Below are 20,761 nucleotides of genomic sequence, written 5' to 3' on the forward strand. Positions count from 1 at the left end.
TTTCCCACTCATAGATGCAAGTGATATTGCCCGTCGCAGGCAAAACCACAACATTCCCCTAGGACATATTGCTATGGGTGAACACGGTTTCGTAATCATCCAGAAGACGCTTGCGATATGTGGCATACATCTCTGAATCAGTGACTGGTGCTGCTAGAAAGTCGTTAAACTCTCTAACGGATGCGAACGGCCCATACGTCTGCAGGGTATGGAACCGGTCATCGTAAACAGGTCCCCCAGAGTAGGACTCAACTACTCCGGGATTGGGTGGCTGGATTCGGCGCAGCTGCTGTAAATAATATCGGAGCTCGGCAATCGTTTGACCTTTGGCGGTTGCGGACATATTGGGCCAGACTTGGGAAAGTGGACGGCCCTGGCCGAGCTGCAATACGACCCAACCCCAGTCCATATCGTCTCCGTTGAGGCCTGAACCGCAGTCTATATCTTCTCCATCGAGGCCCGACGCCAGAACCTCTGGTATCGGAATAGTGGTGAGGGTTCGCATGTGATCGAACATCTCGACCTCTCTTCGGAGCTGGAAAAGGTGTCGTCTTTTGCGAATCACAACCATTTGAGTGGATGCAATTGCTGCGTTGACATTGTCCGAGTTATTATACGCCATGACTGTATTCTGCAAATTTCGGGTGGTCGGGGGTTCTGGATGGTATGGGTAAATGAGTTGAAGTTGACGTTGGGAGACATCATGGACACGATGGGCGATGGGGGGTAAATCAATAGGAAAATGGAAGCCGTCGCCGTCTCGCCCTAAATGTGTGGCCTGAAAAGGGCAACCCGATCCGAGAGTGTGAGGGTTAATTGGTAGCTGCCTTAACTATCTACCTCACAATAGGGGACCAATCCAAAATAGAAATTAGGAAGAGCAAACAAGCTCCGGTAGGATCTAAAAAACAAGTCCACTGGTTTGTTATTGCTCCTATAGTGAGGCGTGAGTGCTATTGCGGGTCTCCAAACTGCATTGAACCCTTTCAACCCCCATTTCGTCTCTCCCTAGCTAGGCTGTCAGGCGAGGAATAAGGACCTCTTCCCCAGGCACAGAAGGAACAATCAGAGGGGCGTCATTTCCGAGAACAAACCTCCGCCGTGACTCGGCGTATCCGTGCGTGTAGATATTCAACGGCAACGTCGTAGTCCTGAAAGCATCATTGAAGGCGCCATTGTCCCAATATAGACGCCGCAGATAGCGGTGCAGGTGGGGGTAGTCGTTCCGGATGTTCTTGAGGCTGCATTGCATGGAAGTATTGTACCCAGCGTCGAAGCGGACGAGCGTCACATACAGCCGGATGTCAGCTTCGGTGAGATGATCGCCAACGAGAAACGTCCGGTTCTCAAGATGCGCGTCGAGCTCGTCCAGAGCGGCGAAGAGCGAAATAATGTTGGAATTGTACGACTCCTGGGACTTGGCAAAGCCGACCATGTATACACCGTTGTTGACGGTGCGGTACACCTTTTCGTTTAACGCATCGATCTCACTGCGGAGGTGCTCTGGGTATAAACCACCGCCGGGGCGATTTGTCTCGCGCTGTGCCTCAGGCAAGAGATGGTCGAACTCGAAGGCCAGCATTCGCAGAATCTCTGACGACTCATTGTTCACGGGGACGTCTTTCTTTGTATCCCACAGGAGCGGAACGGTGTAACGCCCGGTATAGTTCGGGTCGGCCTTGAGGTACAGCTGCTTCAGGGTGGTGATGCCTGGGTGCAACGGGTCCTCGGATGCAGAGTTGTTTTGGCCGGTGAACTGCCAGAGCTCGCCTGAGCTCGAGTAATCAACTTGGTGCACACCAATCAACGATTCCAGCCCTTTGAGCTTGCGGGTGATGAGTGTCCGATGAGCCTGCAAAGCGTCAGCTAATAGTGAATATGACCTTCGATATGGCACGCAGAATCCAACCCATGGGCATGAGAAACTCAAATAAAGGACATATCGTCCAGCTTCGGCAGGAAATTCTGCATCCGCATCGCGAGATACAAAGCTGCGAAAGGCGCTGTCGGGACGGGTGAAAATGCCGTTCTTGTGGTAACTCTAACAAACTCACGTGTCAGTCATGAAATATTTGGTCTGTTGAGTCGCAGGCTGGGCGCCACTCACTACACCGGCCGTAGGAGACATTTTTTTCGAACTGATAAGCATGTAATGAATGGTTTATGGACTGCACGAAATTGGTGACTCCAAGGTGGTATCAAGCCCGAATTATATAGCGATTGGCACCACCACATGCTTCGAGGTTGATCGATTCGTCAGCACATGATACATATGCAGCATGATTTGGTAATAGCCGCGCGCGATCGCGTCATGGAACTGCCAAACTGCCCTTTTAATCAATCGTCCCCTGCTAGCATCGCCAATAATTGGCGAGTTCCCAATATTCGCTTACAAATGGCGTAAAGTGGATTGTGAGGCTTTTGGTAGACAAATAGACGCCTCTGGGTGAAGGAAAACGATGTCCTAGATGTGCTCCTATATACTATTAGTAGTGGCTGACATGGGTGTCATATTATGGATTTGCTCACTTGTCCACTTACCACGACAGTTCAACGCTAGCTATAATATTGCATCCATTCCACGAGTGTGACACTTCTGATTGAAGACAAAGATCCTGACTGTCGACATGAGAAGTATTGTACCGTTGTAGGCATGTTCCCCATTGTTTGTGTTCATCACATCTAGTCTAATTCGCTATGGACCTTTCATCATGGTGGTCATTGAATCACCCTCCCATTATTCCAAGAAGTCCCGGAGCTCAGTACCAGCATCGTCTGGCGCTCTTTCGATAGGCCTCTTCAATTTCGCCGGACGTAAATCTCCCTTGATGCAGCAAAAAGTCATAGTAACCTTGCCCGACACCGCAGACACTGTGACGCAATTTCGTAAGCATTAAAAGAGTCGGGCACGATATGAAAATAACTTACAATGCGAATGTGCCCAGGATGGCGGCGACCAGCACCATGTCAACTCCCCCACCGCCTAAGGAAATCCCGCCCTTCCTTTTTATTGTCGGAGCGAGGGTCGCTGTACATTACGTAAAGGAGGCAGAAAGCCGGAATCCAAAGGAGGCATGAGATGATTACCATGGCAGCATACACACGCGGCGGTCGTACAGTTGTGCGAGATTATTGTCTGACGGGAGGACCAGGGGGAAGAAAGTGAATCCCAGCCTGTACAACCGTCAAAATTCCATATAAATGAGGGAGTCAAGAGACATAGCTCGCGTATACAGACAGCATTATAAATCAGGGACGCGAATAGCGGCTGATGCACAACCCCCGCCTGCTAGGACGAAAGCACAGATGACGACGATGGCGATGCTGAGCAGCCATCTGACGAGTCCCAATGTTATGGCTACATGATAGCTGTTGATGACGCGGTTCTTCCCAACCTGTGGGTGGCTAGCTCGTGTTATTGTGTGGCTGGGAGACGCTGATAAAGGGGCCGCGGAGGTTGTATCGGCAACGAAAGACGGAGGCCGGTCGTGGTGGTGCACCTGGGCCTCCACATTGCAGATGGAGACCCCCCCGCAGTAATGATTTCTAAGACGGTGCCCCTAGTTGGATGCATAGGAGGGGACACTCAGGTTGACGGTGCCGATGACGATGGCTGGGGTGATCAGTCAGGTCTACCTGGCGGTTTTCTAAGAATCTGGGGCAAGATGAAAGTAACATGCGATCGTGATAATAGGTCGACTGAGGTTCTTACACAGGACCGCCGTGATGCTTTGAATTCTTTCGGGTAAATGAGAGATAGAACCTGTGAGAATGGGATTTCCAATTTTGATGATGGAATTCATGATGACACCACTGCTGGGTTTAAACCAGAGTCGCGCCAAGGGAAATGACTGGGTTGTTCATCATGAAACCCCAATCAGACCTTTCAATCAGGCCTAGGAGGATTCGTCAGACTAGGGCAGTATCCTAAAATATCCGCTTTGACTCGGCGACTCCCAAATTTGGGAAATCGTACGATAATTTGTACGTAAGAGCAGATATCAGGGAGCTGGCAAGGGTTAGGGTAATAGTCATAGATGGGGCCATTTAAAAAAAATGTCGTTTATAGGATCCGTACGCTAGCGAGAATATAAATTACTACGTTGTACTCCGAAGCGAGGGATTTTGCATAGAGTTATTTGATGTGAAGTAGTTAATATCATTAGATTACTAAATAAGGGAGCGACTAATAGGTCGGTATAATCGTAATTCAGAAACTCATTCATTCAGATCCCCCCCTTGTGGCGATCCCATAGTCCAATTCCATTCCCAATCCACGAGGGCAGAAGTAAACAATAGTAAAGTCATTCTACAAGCTCCGTCCCTAACGGTTCATTGAGAGCGAGAGATGTGGTTCCCTAGTACTTCTCAGTTCCGGGAACGGGCTCGACCTCCCAGTCCTTGTCGGGGACAACCTTGCCGTCGGCGAGGAGCGAGTCGTCGAAGCCGGCGTAGATCATCCTGTTGGTCGGGGGGTGGACGGCAGTGAGGACGGTGAACTTTCCGCCCTTGTCGTAGCCGGTGGCAATGCGGAGGACCTTGCACATGGTGGGGACGCCGTCGGTCTCGGAGGCCGGCTCGCCGGTGACCTTGTACTGGCAGTGGTAGGGGCTCTCGGAGTTGGGGTTGTGGGTGTCGATGGAGAAGTCCCAGATGCACTCGGTGTCGTCCTTGTTGCACTTGCGGGAGAGGTCCACAGTGGTCCACTTCTCGACCTTGCTCTCCTTGGCAACGGGGAGAGGCATGCCGTTGCTGGCGTGGGGGGGAGTAGGGATGGCGAGGGCCACGGTGGCGAAGAGAGAGGCGAGGACGGTCTGGGCGAGCATCTTGACGGTTTTGGTGTTTATTGAAGGGGTGGTTGGTGTCTTGGAGGTGTAGAGCGTCGGAGGTTGTTCTTGTTGTTTGCTTGACGAGTGTGTTGGGTTGCTGATGATGACTCCAGCGACGATTGAAAGGCGACCCTGGCTCCTCTTATATAGATTAATCCCACTAAGACAGGTCCTTCCATTATGTGTCATCACAGAGCCCAAAAGTCCCATCGTAGTCAGCCCCGTAAGACGATGAGGCCCGCATCGCCTGTGTCTTTCCTCGGCTCCTCGACGCGACGAAGCGACGAAGGAGCTTAGCTTCCCAATCTTGCCCCCAACGGCGGATGGGGATGGGCAACACGAAGTGATCGGCACTCTGCATCAGCTCGTATAGCGCTGGCAGTTGGGCGGTGCTGCATCCCTGATGACCGCTGACCAACGAGACGGCGGCACGCGACCGCCCAAGACCCTTACTGCATGCCGGCGACAGCTACCGGTACATCGCCAGCGGGGCCGTGCCGGCAGAGTTTCACCACGGGCCAAACACTGTCCATATCCCCAGGGCCGGTTCCCTATTTTTGGATCCCACACCGACGGTGGCACCGGCATCGACCGAGTGATTCCGGCGAGGCGAAGCCCCGTGAGCCCGTGACATGGCCGGCTCGATATTGCCCTTTCCCGTATCGAGCAACATGGCATTCCAGAGACCCATAAGGCTGCAATGGACAAGCGCAGATCTACGATGGCGATCATGTAACGTGGTGGTCCTCTGACATGTGGGGTCAGACGCGGCGTAACCAGTGCACCACCTCATTGCTACCAGACGGCCGTCCGCCAGCGAAGGCTATTCGAGTAATAATTGTTGCTTTGGCCGCTCTGGGAGCGGAATGAACCTATAATTCATCTAGGTCAGCGCCAGGTTGCTGGATGCCGCTGATGATCAGCGTTGAGGGAGGGACAATCCGACCAGTACAATACACCCGGCAGTGTACTTCGTACGAGCACTGCAGTCTGCAGCTGATGTGAGGACATGGGAGGTCTCAGATTTTACGTGGTAGGTGACCATGGGTGACGTAGGGAGAGAGATTGTCTCAGCCTTCCTTCTGGGGATGTATGTGATTGGAATGATGACGCATACTAAGAAGTCTCCGCCGTTTTGATACGCCGCTCAACACTGCATGTACTGGGAAGTGGTGCAGAATAAACCAAAACGATCAAACCAGCCCAGTCGGGGGCGTGAGGCTGAGATATGGTAGGAGTGATTGATCCCTGGAGTACGGGCCCGTATTCTGTCAGCTTCATTTAACTAACTTATTCCTACAGTCCAACCCAAGTCCGAGCACAGTCAGCAAAGGTCAAGGTGCATTCCCCTCAATCGCACTTGTCAATTGCAATCAATGCCCCGAATACGACGTCGGGAGATTTGGTCTAAGCTTCACATATGCTGTTGGTAAGCTCTGATCTCTAATTCAGAGACAGGGGACGAGGTGACTGGACTGGGCTGTACCCGTACCAAAGCTAGCGCCGTGGTCTGATTTGACTCCGGGCCAGCTACCGAAGGGTGCATCTCTATGACGGCTTTGTCTATTTTTGTGAAGTCATATTGCGCCAAACCTACTATATCATCTACTTGAAAAATAATAACTAAATAATATTAATATAACATCATGATGATGCTCAGAGCATCTCCGCTTTTCTCGCTATCTACCTACTAGCACTGTTGAGGTTTGTGGTATCCGCATGTCACGACGCTTTACCGTTAACCTTACTGTTAACAGGAGATAGAAGATCAGGTCTTTGGACCATATATGAATCATCTTGTGTGTCATAAACCCACCCTTATTCCAAGCCGTCCATAAACGGAAGATATTGAGGCACACGAACATGGCAGTCGTAACTGAAAAGTGGGTGTCCCGTCTCAGACCGTTAAGAAAAGCTAACGGTTCGCCACCGACGATCCCCATAATCCTTGGAATCTGAACCAGAGTCAGGTGTCTGCATGCGACGGCGCAAAGCTTAAGTCCTACATGCCGACCGAGCCGTCAGCAAAGTCCCGAGACACCATTATAACAAAATACAGGTTTGTATGCATGTTCTTATATATATTAGAATGTATCTATGCAACATATGTATATATATGTATATATATGTATATATATGTGTGTGTATGTGTGTGTATGTGTGTGTATGTGTGTGTATGTGTGTGTATGTGTGTGTATGTGTGTGTATGTGTGTGTGTGTATAATATGTGAATATCATATCATATTTACATTCTAGTCCATATCTAATGCAAATTGGTATTATACCGTCCCTGTATAAGTTTTACCTGCGTTAGTTATTTAGTGTATCGACTTTTTTGCAAGCCGCGTGCCGACTGTCAGAAGTTTGTTTCAGTAAGCTGACTTCCGATCAAAGTGATTTCATACGTAAGATGTCGATCACGAACGTCTGCGCTGCTGGTGGCTACACAAACACATACTTAAGCAGTGAAGAGGTCATCAGTTGCTTGCTTCTAGGCACTTTAAATAAGGTATTACCTATCGCAAACCCAATATCCATGTTCCATCTCCGCTCCCCCCAGTCCCCATCCATATCAGAACGCTTTTGGATGGCCAATATGAAGAGAGTCACTAGAAAATGCCACGGTTTCATATGGCACGGTACCTCATGCTAGCGGCTGAATCGTAAGGCGTATGATCAGCAGCTTTGTCGGTGCTAGAAGGCTTGGGTGTAGTAGAACCAGTCTCCTTAGTGGGATAGTTAGCCTTGAAGACATTCATGTGGTCCTTTCCACCATAGATCTCGCTCTTGTCACTAGTTTAGGGCATGTTACACTCTTCCTTGTTCTTGGTTGACTCGCCAGCGACGTAGGTACTGCACCAGCACCCGTTTCCACCCTTGAAGCCCATGAATGGGAAAGACTCGCGGTAGCAGGTCTCCTAGCACTTTTTCCTAGTCAAGGAGTCGTCTCCACCCCCTTGCTAAAGCACTTTTTCATAAGGGGGATTACTTTATCCTCGTCAGGGTAACACCCCTGCGGCTCCCAGGCGGTTGGAGAGGGCCCAATGGTGCTGGCAGAGGAAGTCGTTGTATCATCGTGAATGCAGGTGTCTTCATGGTGATAAAACACCGCTAGAATATAAAGCGCCCCAAAACGACGACAGGAGAGAGGTGGAGAAAGTTGAATAGAGAGACGATGCCCTAGGAGGAATAGGATGAGATGGGGAGGTCGGGGTAGGGAGCTGAGTCTTGAGAGGCACACCATTAAGTGTGCAATCTTGACTTTTTAACCCATTGCACCAACAGGCTGGGTTCTAACTACAGTGGTGCTCACTGGGTACCAGCGCCACAATTCAATGGCATGGACCTTTTGCAATGCGACCAACGCCCCATTACATAACGGAGACGGCAAGGCCGATTACCTTATTGTCCACGAGAGTGGCAAGATTGAGGTACATATAAACACCTGTGACTGGGAAGCTCCTAAAAACCCCGGAGACGGCGATGGCGGTGGAGATGACGATGGTGGCGCCAATGATGGGGATGATGATGCTCTTGAGCTTGACATCGACACCGACTACTATTCAAATGGCGACGCCACATTCAAAGACTTTGAACATCTCCAAGCCAAGATCGACTTATCTGGAATGTCTTCTTACTGCGTGGAAAAGTACATGGAGCGCCTCCAGATAATCAAGGACAGTAACCAAGGACAGTACGGGATACGATACCCTACTTCAGTAGTCCGACCTCCTTGACGCCGCGTCTCTGCCTCCTTTCACACTGAAGACTACTGACGACAGTATTAACGAAGTTTCTGCCACGGCTAAAGAGATCAGGAAGGCAGAACGTGAGGCGATGATTATCAGCTTCATCACGGGAATACTCTTCTTCATCCTAGGCATCGGTCATGCCCGGCGGCCGAATTAACGGCCCTACGATCGATGGTTCGTTTAGTGGGCTCAGCTTCTGATTTAGGCCTAATGATATACCGAAATTGTGGACGATCCCGGAAATGCCTTGTACGATATTTTAGGGTTCTTGACTGGCATCGGTATCGAATGGCTGGGCATTGCGAGTGCCGCCAGTACGAGACGGAACATGGAGCGTTGGGACATCAACGATTTAGGGCCAGTGAAGAAGAATTTGTATGCAACTGACAAACTCCATTCCTCCTCTTGTATGCCTTGGGGTTGAAATGGAGGGAATCATACTGATATAGAGGAACTTCGTGTATAGTTGAGAGTTGATAAATAGGCCTACTGAACTTTCCTAATATAAGAGATACACTAAATCCGGGAGGCAATTGACCCTACCGAATTAAAATGTGTACTATTGATTAAAAGGTTGCATTGCTTCTAAGACGCTCCGAGGGGTGATTGAATGCGCGGTATGCGTTTAGATCACAGATGAAAGATCTGGCACCCACCGTCCATCTTGTCGCTATAGCCCGGATTCGTATCTTGAATCATTTATTTGGTAGAAATGGGGAGCTTTGCTTTCATTAGACCCGGTTCGTCCTCCTAGAGAGTAATATGACTGATAAAAATGGGTCTGAGACCATTCGCATTCTGATTTACACCATATTCCCTTGCTCCCTAATCGTGGGTTTGACCGATGAGGGCTTAACGGTTGCATTCACACAGTCCATCATCATACAAGTTCGGTGAGATGGCCGAGTTGGTTATGGCGTCAGGTTAAGGTTACCTTAATTCATTTCCTGGTGGAGCAATCCTCCTGGGTTCGAGTCCCAGTCTCATCAGTTCTTTTTTGCGGGGTTTCCTTTTTTTTTTTTTTGTGGCAGTACTTAAACACATACGGATACAATTGACTAAATAGCTTTGTCTCCTCTTTCTTATGTATTCAAATGCCCCGTTTATCCCTATTTTAGTCAGGGATATCTCCAACTCCAATCTAGCGTTAGAGCCCGATATGTTAGATCCGCGCCGGCATTGATGACTTGGCCGACCGGACCAGCTGTTTTATTTTCACCGAACTTGGAAGCTATTCACCCGCTAATCTTCAGGCTGATATCGGTTTTCATTCCTGAAATTCAGTGCGCATAATAAGTTTATATACAAACTCGATGAGGCAGTCAACCATCGATAGGGGCTAGAACCGAGATCTTAGTGCAGGATATAACTTTCTCGTCAGCATTCTCTCAATTCCCGAAGTAGCGAAGTTTACTGAATTTCTCCCGCCCCTAGAATTTAGCATTGAATGAACCTGACCGGCCTATTCCCTTGGTGAATTTGGTCGCCCCGCCGATGCTCTCTTCTCCAACAACCTGCGAGCCTCCATCGAACTCGTATCTCAAGGCGTCTTCAAGACTGCGAGCTTCGTAGGCAGCGTAGTGCATGGATGCTAGGTCCGCCCTCATGCATTTCTGAGGAAACCTTGCAATATCCCTAGCGAGTTGCTGCGCAGCGTCTAGAACATCCCCCCTCTCGACGACTCGATTCGCCAGACCAAAGGCCAGGGCCTCGTCTGCATCTACGGGCCGGCCCGTAAGAACCATGTCCATAGCTCGGCCGTACCCAACGACTCTGGATAAACGGACTGTGCCGCCGTCGATCAGTGGCACGCCAAAACGGCGACAGAAAACACCGAAGACGGCAGACTTGTCCGCCACGCGCATATCTGCCAGGAGAGCCAGCTCGAGCCCACCTGCAACGGCGTATCCCGAGACTGCAGCAATGACAGGCTTGGAGAGGGACATGCGTGAAGGCCCCATAGGCCCGTTGGCGCCGTTTATCGTGTCCACCGGGGGTGGCCGCTCGGATGACGCGCCGGCCACTTCGCCGAGATCGTACCCGGAGCAGAAGTTTCCGCCTGCACCGGTCAGGATGCAGACCTTCTGGGACTCATCCCTGTCAAACTCCCGGAAGGCATCTGCGAGGAGAATGGATGTGGAGTGGTTGACGCAGTTGCGGACTTGGGGTCGGTTGATAGTGATGGTGGTGATGCCGTCTGAGGACTTGGCCACGAGGGCCGATGGGGAAGCTGTGTCACGGCCCATCATGGAATACTGCGATGATTTACGGTTCTGCGATTTGTATTATTATAGTCAGAATGAACAGCGACCAGAGACATTATTGATAATTCACGAATGTACATTCATATGCGCATGCTTCTCGATCTCATCCTCGGCAAGTGGGCCGATCGAGAGGGGTCGACGCGGAGAAGATGGGCACTGATTGTTTACTCGTATCCCGTATGTCTTTGTGAGAGACTGTATGGGCGATGTCTCTTTACATGACCACGTGAAACTATATAAACCCGACACGGCGAAACATAAAATCTTGGGCTGTCTTCTTGGGACTGGAGCGCTGGGTATATAAGTCACCATTCAGCCTAAGCATCAGAAGCCGGCCACGTTCCGGTTGAATTCCCACAGGATTTCCTATAATATTTTGCCAAGCACAAATGGTGTAACCGCCTTTCTCTGTTTGGCTCTTTCTTGTTTCTCCGGTCGCGAACCTCCAACTGCCTCCCCCACTGCCCGATCGGGAAACACGGAGGAGGACCACATGGCCAGAATCAATCTGATGCACGATCCAGCACCCCTTTCACTTCTCACACACTAAGAATCACACATTGGTGCCGGAGGACCCTAGCCGGGCGCCGGAACGGCAGGTACCGACTAAGAAAAATGTTCGGTATGCCTCAATGCGTCACTATCACGGAGCATCACGACATTATCGAGCAGGGTCTGTTTCGGAGCAGCATCCGAATTCGCAGCGGTCAATAATACAAATAGACTGAACCATGGCCTTGCATGTAGTGAACCCTCATTCCCTGTGATCCAATTAGCATCAATCGCACCGACCATGAAGCTCCAAGCCGGTCTCGCAGGGCTCTTCGCCCTCGCCCACCACGCCCGCGCCCAGTGCAACAGCACGTTCGAGGACCTTACAGCTGCCGAGTTTATCGCGGCTGCTAATCCAGCCTGGAACCTGGGAAACACCCTAGATGCTACTCCCGACGAGGGGTCCTGGAACAACCCGCCTGTCGAGGCGGCCACGTTTGACTTCATCAAGGAGGCCGGCTTCAAGAGCGTGCGCATCCCCGTCACCTACACGCACCACTTCCTCAGCGAAGGCCCCGACTACGAGGTCGACCCCGAGTGGCTGCAGCGCGTGTCCGACGTCATCGACTTCGCCGTCGAGCGCGACCTCCTGGTCGTCACCAACGTCCACCACGACTCGTGGGAGTGGGCCGACGTCAGCCTCGACGATGCCGACCTGACGGCCATCCAGGCCAAGTTCCGTGCCTTGTGGCTGCAGATCGGCGAGAAGCTGGCCTGCAAGCCCTCGACCGTCGCCTTCGAGAGCATCAACGAGCCTCCCGCCAACACGGCCGAGGACGGTGCCGCGGTCAACCAGTTCAACTCCATCTTCGTTGATGCCCTCGCCGAGACGGGCGGCTTCAACACGCGCCGTGTCGTGACCCTCGCAGGCGGCGGCAACGACGCCACCAAGACGTCGCAGTGGTTCGAGCCGCCCGCCGAGATCGCCAACCCCTGGGCGCTGCAGATCCACTACTACAGCCCCTACGACTTCACCTTCTCGGCCTGGGGCAAGACCATCTGGGGCTCCGACGCCGACAAGGCCGCCATGGACACCGAACTGGGCGTCGTCCGGGGCAACTTCACTGACGTGCCCATCTACGTGGGCGAGTTCGACGCCTCGCCCCTCAACACGGAGCCCGCGGCGCGCTGGAAGTGGTTCGACTACTTTGTGCGAGCGGCGAGCGAGGTCGGCGCCACGGTTTGCGTGTGGGACAATGGCCTGGATCACCTGGACCGCGAGACGGGTGTCTTCCGCGACCAGACCGTCATTGACATCATGAAGAATGCCGCTGCCGGTGTCGCCAACTCGCTTCCCGGAAGCACCGTCGACGCCGTGGCCATGGAGCAGTCCTCGTCTGCGTACATCTTCAACAAGGTGGGCGACGCCATCGAGGCCCAGGAGCTGCCGTACATCTTCAACGGCAACACCGTCACCGCCATCACCGCCTCGGACGGCACGGAGCTCGTCCAGGGCACCGACTACACCGTCGGCGACTCGGCCATTGCCTTCTCCGCAGAGTTCATCGGCTCGTACATCTCTGCCGACTCGGCGCCGGGCGTCTACGAGACCTTCACGCTGGCCTTCTCGGCCGGCGCAAGCACCACCATCCAGCTCGTGCAGTGGGATGTCCCCGTGCTGGCTTCCACCAGCGGATCTGCCGCGGCTGGGTCCGATCTCGCCATCCCGATCGAGTACAAGGGCCTTGATGAGGTGGCCGCCGTCAAGATGATCACCAACAATGGAACCTACCTCGTCGATGACTGGACCCAGTACCTCGGCCCTCTCCAGCAGGCTCGTGCTGTAAGTGGCCCCTCAAATTATCCTCTGTGACAGCGGGTAACTGACAAATACGTAGACATGGGATGGCCAATGGGCCTTTGATACCGAGAACGTCATCGTCCGATCCTCCATCATTGACATTGTTGTCGGCCTGGGACAGGCTTCGACCTTTACCTTTGAGTTCTACCCCCGTGTGGAGGGCAACGTGGCTGAATATGTCATCACTCCATGAAATGCCATTATGAGAGCTTGACATGGTACGGGATTTTTAGCTGTATATATCCATAAATGGAACGTATATATTTTCTTCCTGCCTTCGCTTTCGTGAGTAGGTTCTCCTCAGGACTAACGTCCTGATTATTCTCCTAAAACTTCAGGCCTGTACTATCTTCCAAGGTCCAAAATATTCCGAGCCTTCCCATAAAATGAAATCACAGGATTTCCTCCGGCTTGACATAAACCCAGTTCTTATGCGCCGTCGGCTTCAGCCCCGCCGCCTTCTGCCCGCGAACATTCTCCCTAATCATCCCCTGCAGCTCCTCCATGTAGCTCGGCTTGCGGTTCACAAACAGCCTCACGCCGCCATTCTCCACGTCCACGTCCTGGAAGAACATGTACCCGTCGCTGTCGGGCGTGTCGCCGCCCACGAGCACCGGCTTGCGCCACTGGTCAATATACGTGCGGATCGCGGCCGACTTGCCGGCCATCCACGTCGCGGGCGTCCACAGGTACGGCGTCAGCCGCAGGTCCATGTTGGTGCTGGGGTTGTACGCGCCCTCGCTGATCTGCTTGCGGGCCGTAGTCGGCACCGAGGGCGAGGACTCGTTGCTGAGGAGCATCGACACGCCAATGACCTGCTCGGGCGGCACGCCGTAGCCGTACCGGGGGTCCGACGCGACCATGCGCACCAGCTCCTCGGCCGCGGCGCTGACGATGTAGACGGCGATGCCGTGGTCCTGGAGGTAGCCGAAGAGCTGCTGCTGGGCGCGGAAGGGCTGGGGCTTGGACACGACGATGGGGACAATGTCGTCGCTGTCGTAGTAGGTGCTGGAGATGGTGCCGTTGTAGTCCATGAGGTCGTCGACGTGGCCCTTGAGCTCGCGCAGGGTGAGCCCGCTGAAGACCTGGGCGACCCAGGGGTAGCAGATGAGGTCGTCGATGTCGCACAGGCGGTAGTAGTAGCTGAAGAGGGTCTCCTGGTAGTCGTCCGTGTCCTTGAAGGGGATGAGGTGGAGCGAGGGGTCGAGGGTCTCGCGGGTGATGATGCCGCGGGCCTCAAGGAAGGGTAGGAGGGACTCCTCCAGGTCGTTCTTGTAGGCGGTGTTATCCATGTCAAAGACAGCAAATGCACCAGAGTTGGCATGCGTCCTGACCATTTTGGTCAGGGCCTTTGCAGCCGCGGGAGGCCAGAATGAGAGGGGCTGAGATGGTTTGCCGTGGGTGGGTGAAGGCGCAGCGACGGACAGAGACGCCAGGCCGGCAACCAGGCTGGCGCCGCGCAAGACGCAGCGCATGATGGAGGGACTCATTTTGATGCGATTGATGTATGCGAATGGGACGATAGTCGAGCAGGTGATGAGGAGTGCGTGTGTGTGTGGTGGGCGATGTCTGAAGATGAGATGCGCCAGAACCAGGGTACACTGTGACCTCTGGTTTTCTTTTTTCTACTAGGAGGCAAAGCTTATATACGCCGGTCGTTTCGCAAGGCGCCACCTAATTTTGCCTTGCGCATGTTTATCTATGTTACTGATAGGATCGTTTGGGGGACAGTTGTTTGTTTACTCACAACACTCGATTAGCTTTCCCAACTCCAACACATGCACACGAAACACGGTTCCGTATGACAGGAGCACTTCGAAGTCTTTTACTCCGACAGGAAAAAGCGACTTGACGGTGAACAGTAGATGTCCTGATGCATGTACGAATAGCGACCCTTGCTCTTTATGAACAACAAAGGGTCATCTTGGCAGTGGAGACAGATAACCAGGTTGCCGGGGCTCAGGGCTAGGATGTATGTAGGCATTCCGAAGGATTTAGTGACAAATCGCAATTTCCCGTCTGACGTCACGCGACAGTCCTGTAAGCAGAGACATGCATGGCGCTATCAAGAGAATTCCGTCTTTTAAGATCCAAATAGCCATCTGAACCTTGACCGTACCGACAGTGAGGTCCTGCCTACTCCCCACGTTGAGCAAACTAAATTCTAAAATACAAGCATAAAGCATAATCCGGGACCATCGCGCTACCAATCAAATCAAAATACATCGTTCTATACACATGATCCTATATCAGCCCATCATCCTCACATCTAGTAGTGGTACCGGAAACGAGGGTTGTGCTCTCCCAGCTCCTCAATCTCCTCCTCCGTCATGCCCTGGACCTTGTGGTCATCCTTGCCCTCAGCCTTCCGCTGGTTCTGGCGGCGGAAGTAGATCCAAAAGAGGAGGTAGATGACGGACGACATGGCAATGAGGGCCATGGAGACGGCATGTCCGCTCACAAAGCGAGGGGCGTCGCGCGTCTTGTAAAGCTGTTCAATCAGGTCAGCAAGAGAACATGGCCGTCACAGCGGGAAGGTACAACTTACGAAGGGAGCCGGGATACCAGCAGAGTTGCCAATGGTGAGCTGCAGGCCGTTGGCCACAGTCCGCTTGCCGTAGCGGGGGTTGTTGCTCGGCAGCCAGGCCAGCGGGATACCGACGACCACGTACAGGCCCATGGCGGCAAGGAAGCAGCCAAAGTACTTGACGTTGCCCGACGCCGGGCTGACGAGGATGGCGTAGCCGACCGCGCACACGATACCGAAGATGACGGGGAAGATGGCGCGCTTCTGCGTGCGGTCCGACAGGTACGCGACAACAAGGTAGCTGATGGCGCCCAGAGCATAGCAGGGGATGGTCAGCGCCTGGACCTGCGCGGTGGACCAGTCGCCCAGGCCCTTGATGATGGTGGGCAGGAAGGTCGAGTATCCGTACAGGATGGTGTCGCCGCCAAACTGCCCAATGCAGAAGAGCCAGATCTTCCAGTCCTTGAGGCCGGCATAGACATCCTCCTTGTGCATCAGGTCCGAGGACTTGGTGTGGCCAATCTGCCGGCGCATGCGCTGGCTAATCAGCTCGCGCTCCTCGGGGCTCAGGTAGTGCGCTGACTCTGGGGTGTCGGCGAGCCACCACCAGATAGAGATTCCGAGGATGAAGGTCGGCAGACCCTCGAGGATGATGATCCAGCGCCATCCACGGAGGTCAGCCACGCCGTCCATGAAGCCAATGCCGTAGGCGAGCAAGCCACCCACGGATCCGGCGACGGCAGCAGACACAAACAGGTACCCGATCCTCAGGGCAAGCTCGCGCTTGGTGTAGAACATGGTCAGGTAGATGGTCAAGCCGGGAAACAGACCTCCCTCCAGGGCACCGAGAATGACACGGCAGGCAATCAGGGATTTGTAGCCCTGCACAATGCCCGTGAGGGTAGCCACGAGGCCCCAGGCGGTGGTGATGAAGGAGATCCAGCGCGAGGGTGTGAAGCGCTTGATGACGAGGTTGGAGGGGAGCTCAGACAGGATGTAGGTGACGAAGAGCACCGAGACGGCAATCTGGTACTGGTCACCCTCGAGGCCCAGGTCCTCCTCCATGCCATAGAGACGGGCGTTGCCAATGTTGACGCGGTCCAGGAAACTCAGCAGGTACAGGAGCATGACGGGCGGCACGATCCAGAGGTCTAGCTTGCGCAGAAGCTTCTTCTCGGCGGCCTCATCGATGTAGATGTCATTGTCGGAGACGGTGTGGGTGTGTTGCTGCTCCTCATCCTTTGCGGGGGGCGGGGGAGAGCCACCGTCGGTGTCGACAGCCTTGAGCTGGGGAGGGCTGCTTGCATCCATTGCGAAGTTGGAGATTCCCACGGGTGACGGTGAGAAATACTGACCGAAGGGGGTCAGCGTGTCCGAGCCGAGGGGGCTTCAACTTTTAAGCAAAGATGGGCAACTATCATCCCAATCTCTGCTATCTTCCCCGGGTGGAGCAGCTCCGATGAAGGGGTCCGGGGCACCATGTGCGCCTTGGGGCCCTGATAGGTATCGCGTGTGCAATACGGCGCCGACCACCGGCCATGTCATTGTTGCCAGGCTAAGCAGGGAGTGTAGCGCAGAGTCACCCACGCAGTCGGATCGCACTATCGGCAACTTGTGCCCTGGGGTGGGGAAGCCCTGAATCGCTGATGGCCGTTTTACCACATCGTGCCATGAAGAGTGGAAACTCTAGTGTTTAGTGCCTTGGGGGTTGCACATGGCTGTCGGCAGGTCTCATTTTGCCGACATTAATGACGGTGCCACGCCGACAGGAGCTCAGAACTCGTGGGGACTGGGGAAATCATTCGGAATTTCGGGTCCATTGCTTATTGCTCTGGGTCAGTTCGTTCCATGTGTCAGCACCTCCAAAAGGCTTATCCGGCTTTCCCCTGTCAGGCTTGTGGATTGAAGGGCGCGATAGTGTGGGCATTGGTGAGAGCTACCCTAGGCAACCTAGAACACGAGCATCTAGAAGCATTTCGTTGAGAGGGAGCTCCTTCCTTCGCTGTTTATGAGGCGATTCATGCTCATTACCTTTTTGCCCTGCCGTGTTTTCCCCAACCCAGGAAATTTAGAGTGCCTCTTTCCTGAAAATGTGAAGTGGGATGGCATAATAATCGTCCCTTCCTTGAACTGGTAGACCCTCTTGCCTTGCTTTTTAGATGCTCAGTCTACCTACGTATGCTCAACACGTGAACCATTAGGTATGCATCCTATTTTGTACTTCGTACCTTCCTCCTTCTTTATATCTTAGTTAATGCCTGAAAAAAATTCAACAGACTCTTCAACGAGTATATATCGTCTATTAAACCGTCAGACCGTTCCATTTAATGTTTAGTTATATCAAATTACAGGTATCATACACCATCCCTCTATGCTTCAATTCAATGTCATAAATCATCAAGATGAGCCCGCTCGTCACATATGAAACAGAAACTGCTCCTCAATCTCAGTAGCAAACTCCTTCCAGCTGCCATCCTCGGCAAACACGGCATCCGGCCAGGGCACCCGCGCCTCGTCGAGGAAACTCCCAATCAGGGAATTCCCCAGAATGTCGACGCTACCGTAGTTTATGTTCGCCCCGCCGCCACCGTGCAGCTCACCACCCAGAGCCATGGGCAGTTGCTGCTGCTGTCCCTGCCTGCTGCTGGGTGGCTCTCCTCCTCCTCCTCCTGCTGCTGCTGTTGCTGGCGCTGCTGCTGCGGCACCGCTGCTGGGAGTCGGCTGCTGGCGCTCGGGCACATTTTCGAACAGCGATGCCTGCTCCACCATGTGTCCCTGCGACCGCAGCGTCGACACGCGCGACTGGATGTGCGACAGCCTCTCGCAGTAGTCGACGGCGGGGATGTTGCCGTCGTGCTTCATCGACCGCAGGATGCTCAGCAGCGTCTCGAGTGCCTCGGACGTGGCCGTCGCGGGCTTCATGACGGCCGACATGATGAGGATCAGCGCTGCCGAGAAGATGTGGTGCGCGTCCCAGTAGCCAAAGGTGGCGATGGAGCCGTCCAGGAACAGGCCCTCGACGATGCGGCTCGACGCCTGCGCCGCGTTGACGCAGCTCTCGGCCAGGGCCAGCGTCATGGACGAGAAGGTCTGCTTGCGCGGCTCCTGCTGCGCCTTGGAGCCCAGCTGGAACTGCGTCTTGAAAAGGTGCAGCAGCACGGGGCGGGTCGTCTGGATAATGCACTGGTTGTAGGCGAGGTGCAGGCTGGCCACGGGCCGGGGGCTGCCGCGCTCCTTGATGCGCATGCCGGGGGGTAGTTCGGCGTGCCATGCGCGGAGCTGCTTCAAGATGCCGTGGACACGGTGAATACAGAGGCCCTTTGTGCTCTTGGGTATGCCGTAAATGTCGGTCACTAGAGGGATCAGTCGACGCTTATCCAGAGAGAAGAAGTGGCGCACAACATACAGATATTTCCGATAATTCGGGCTAGCTTGACATTGGTGATGAGCGGCATCGGATCTAGAAACTCGGCCATCTCGTCCTCGGTCAGGCCGTCCATGCTAGGCATCTCGGTATCAATGTCCTCGTCGCGAACCGTGATGGGCTGCCCCAACTTGGACGCAGAGAAGCGCTCGAAAAAGTACAGCACCCACCACGCCCGGCGCCGGTTCTCGCGCTCGACCGGCGAGAGGTGGGAGCGGCTGGAGGCAGCCCGGTGCATGCCCATGCTGAGGGCTAGCCTCATGGCGGTGCCGCTGTAGCAGTGAGCGGTGCGGACGCGGCCCAGAATGTTGGATGCCCATGCCTGGCACATGGTTAGTTTTGTGTACTAGTTGAAAGGGGATGGGACGACTTACAAGTAGAGTGAGAACTTCAACCTGCATCAGTGACGGCTCCTCATGCGCCTCCTGGACCATGTTGACGGCGCGGAGGTAATAATCCGTCCCTGGGACTCTGTTGTTGTCTCCCACGCCCCTGCGATTGGTGTAGATCTCCCCCAGAGACATGAGCGCGTAGAACTTGCACAGCCAGAGCGTCGACGGGGTCATCTCCCTCCGATACACGGCGTCCAGCTCCCTCATAAAGGTGACCTCGAGAAACAGCGGATGGTAGTTGCCGATGAAGCGGCGGGCGACATTGAGGAGCAGCTTGGCGTGCATGCGCTCGGGGAAGTGGTAGCCATCATCGGCAGTTATGCGGTGACCCGTATTGACACGGTAGTAGTTGGAGAAGCCAGCGGTGCAGGGCGTGTAGTTGTCGTCGAGACACTGCAGCAGGCGGTTGCTGAAGGCGGCGCACGAGGCCTCGCCTATGAAGCCGGGCTCCGAGGCGGGCTCGTTGACGCGGTCGTCAGGCTGGCCACCGTCGAAGAGCGGGTTGAGCATGCTGCTCTCATCTGAGGACAGCGGTGGCGCGTCATGGTCGTCGCCAGGGCTGTTGTTGTGGCCCTCCGAGTTTGGGGTCGGGTTCTGCTGGACGACGGTCTGGAGGCGTCTGCTGTCGGCCTCGAGCTTGCGCAGGTAGCTCTCAGGAATGGTGATCTTGCGCTCCTTGGCAGGGAACTGGCACTCGCCAGCCCTGTCGCTTGCGACGCATGAGCGGCACGGGTGGTCGCCCGAGCACTTGATCTTCTGCGAGTGGCACCGATGGCAACTGAGGGGGGATGCGGTGTTAATGTCAATCGGCGGTCTACAGCTGCATTACGGGGGAGATGGGATGAGAGGCGACGCACGCTGCAAACAATCTCCTGGGTCGTCTATGCGCGACGCCCGTAGCACTCATTGCGATGATGCGGATGGAGTTGATGACAACTGCCCAACGTCGGGTTGCATGGCATGGGGAAGAAGCGACTGTGTGGGGAAATGGCTTGACCCTCCGTTTAACGGAGTCTGGGGGCCCTGGAGTACATTACGGCCACACGCCATGGTTTCATAGGTCAGATAGAGATAGACGGGTCTCGATCTAGCCAGTCTTGCCGAGTTCCGGGCTCGAGATAACGAGCGCCGGTGTAAATGGGGATTGGCTTGAGACTTGAGCTTTGCGCCTCATGATTATCGTACTCACGCGGCAATGTACGGCGTATCGTGGTGCACAC

The 20,761-nt window shown here is 54.1% G+C and overlaps 7 protein-coding genes and 1 non-coding gene across 8 annotated transcripts; 2 read left to right on the forward strand and 6 right to left on the reverse strand.

The window, feature by feature from the left end:
- Positions 1-1,012: 1,012 nt before the first annotated feature.
- On the reverse strand, positions 1,013-2,128 carry ACO1O0_005981 (glutathione S-transferase; the record flags this gene model as incomplete). The annotated part of the gene is made up of 2 exons (XM_083195383.1): positions 1,013-1,852; positions 2,108-2,128. The coding sequence occupies 2 exons, from the start codon at positions 2,126-2,128 to the stop codon at positions 1,013-1,015; spliced, it is 861 nt and encodes a 286-aa protein (XP_083048399.1).
- Positions 2,129-4,358: 2,230 nt separating this feature from the next.
- Positions 4,359-4,826, reverse strand: ACO1O0_005982 (uncharacterized protein; the record flags this gene model as incomplete). Its single annotated transcript, XM_083195384.1, has 1 exon — positions 4,359-4,826. One exon carries the CDS (start codon positions 4,824-4,826, stop codon positions 4,359-4,361), a length of 468 nt encoding a protein of 155 aa, XP_083048400.1.
- Positions 4,827-9,473: 4,647 nt separating this feature from the next.
- On the forward strand, positions 9,474-9,570 carry ACO1O0_005983. Its single transcript has one exon. It is a non-coding gene; the product is annotated as a tRNA-Leu (tRNA).
- Positions 9,571-10,011: 441 nt separating this feature from the next.
- ACO1O0_005984 (enoyl-CoA hydratase) lies at positions 10,012-10,827 on the reverse strand (the record flags this gene model as incomplete). Its single annotated transcript, XM_083195385.1, has 1 exon — positions 10,012-10,827. One exon carries the CDS (start codon positions 10,825-10,827, stop codon positions 10,012-10,014), a length of 816 nt encoding a protein of 271 aa, XP_083048401.1.
- Positions 10,828-11,638: 811 nt separating this feature from the next.
- ACO1O0_005985 (uncharacterized protein) lies at positions 11,639-13,391 on the forward strand (the record flags this gene model as incomplete). Its single annotated transcript, XM_083195386.1, has 2 exons — positions 11,639-13,180; positions 13,236-13,391. 2 exons carry the CDS (start codon positions 11,639-11,641, stop codon positions 13,389-13,391), a joined length of 1,698 nt encoding a protein of 565 aa, XP_083048402.1.
- A 199-nt stretch (positions 13,392-13,590) lies between these two features.
- Positions 13,591-14,673, reverse strand: ACO1O0_005986 (uncharacterized protein; the record flags this gene model as incomplete). The annotated part of the gene is made up of 1 exon (XM_083195387.1): positions 13,591-14,673. The coding sequence occupies one exon, from the start codon at positions 14,671-14,673 to the stop codon at positions 13,591-13,593; it is 1,083 nt and encodes a 360-aa protein (XP_083048403.1).
- A 794-nt stretch (positions 14,674-15,467) lies between these two features.
- Positions 15,468-17,036, reverse strand: ACO1O0_005987 (major facilitator superfamily domain-containing protein; the record flags this gene model as incomplete). The annotated part of the gene is made up of 2 exons (XM_083195388.1): positions 15,468-15,689; positions 15,747-17,036. The coding sequence occupies 2 exons, from the start codon at positions 17,034-17,036 to the stop codon at positions 15,468-15,470; spliced, it is 1,512 nt and encodes a 503-aa protein (XP_083048404.1).
- A 1,104-nt stretch (positions 17,037-18,140) lies between these two features.
- ACO1O0_005988 (uncharacterized protein) lies at positions 18,141-20,448 on the reverse strand (the record flags this gene model as incomplete). The annotated part of the gene is made up of 4 exons (XM_083195389.1): positions 18,141-19,078; positions 19,132-19,471; positions 19,524-20,319; positions 20,399-20,448. 4 exons carry the CDS (start codon positions 20,446-20,448, stop codon positions 18,141-18,143), a joined length of 2,124 nt encoding a protein of 707 aa, XP_083048405.1.
- Between the last annotated feature and the right edge of the window lie 313 nt (positions 20,449-20,761).

Source organism: Amphichorda felina, assembly GCF_050947745.1.
Source record: "Amphichorda felina strain 45539 chromosome Unknown scaffold_6, whole genome shotgun sequence".
Lineage (NCBI taxonomy): Eukaryota > Fungi > Ascomycota > Sordariomycetes > Hypocreales > Bionectriaceae > Amphichorda > Amphichorda felina.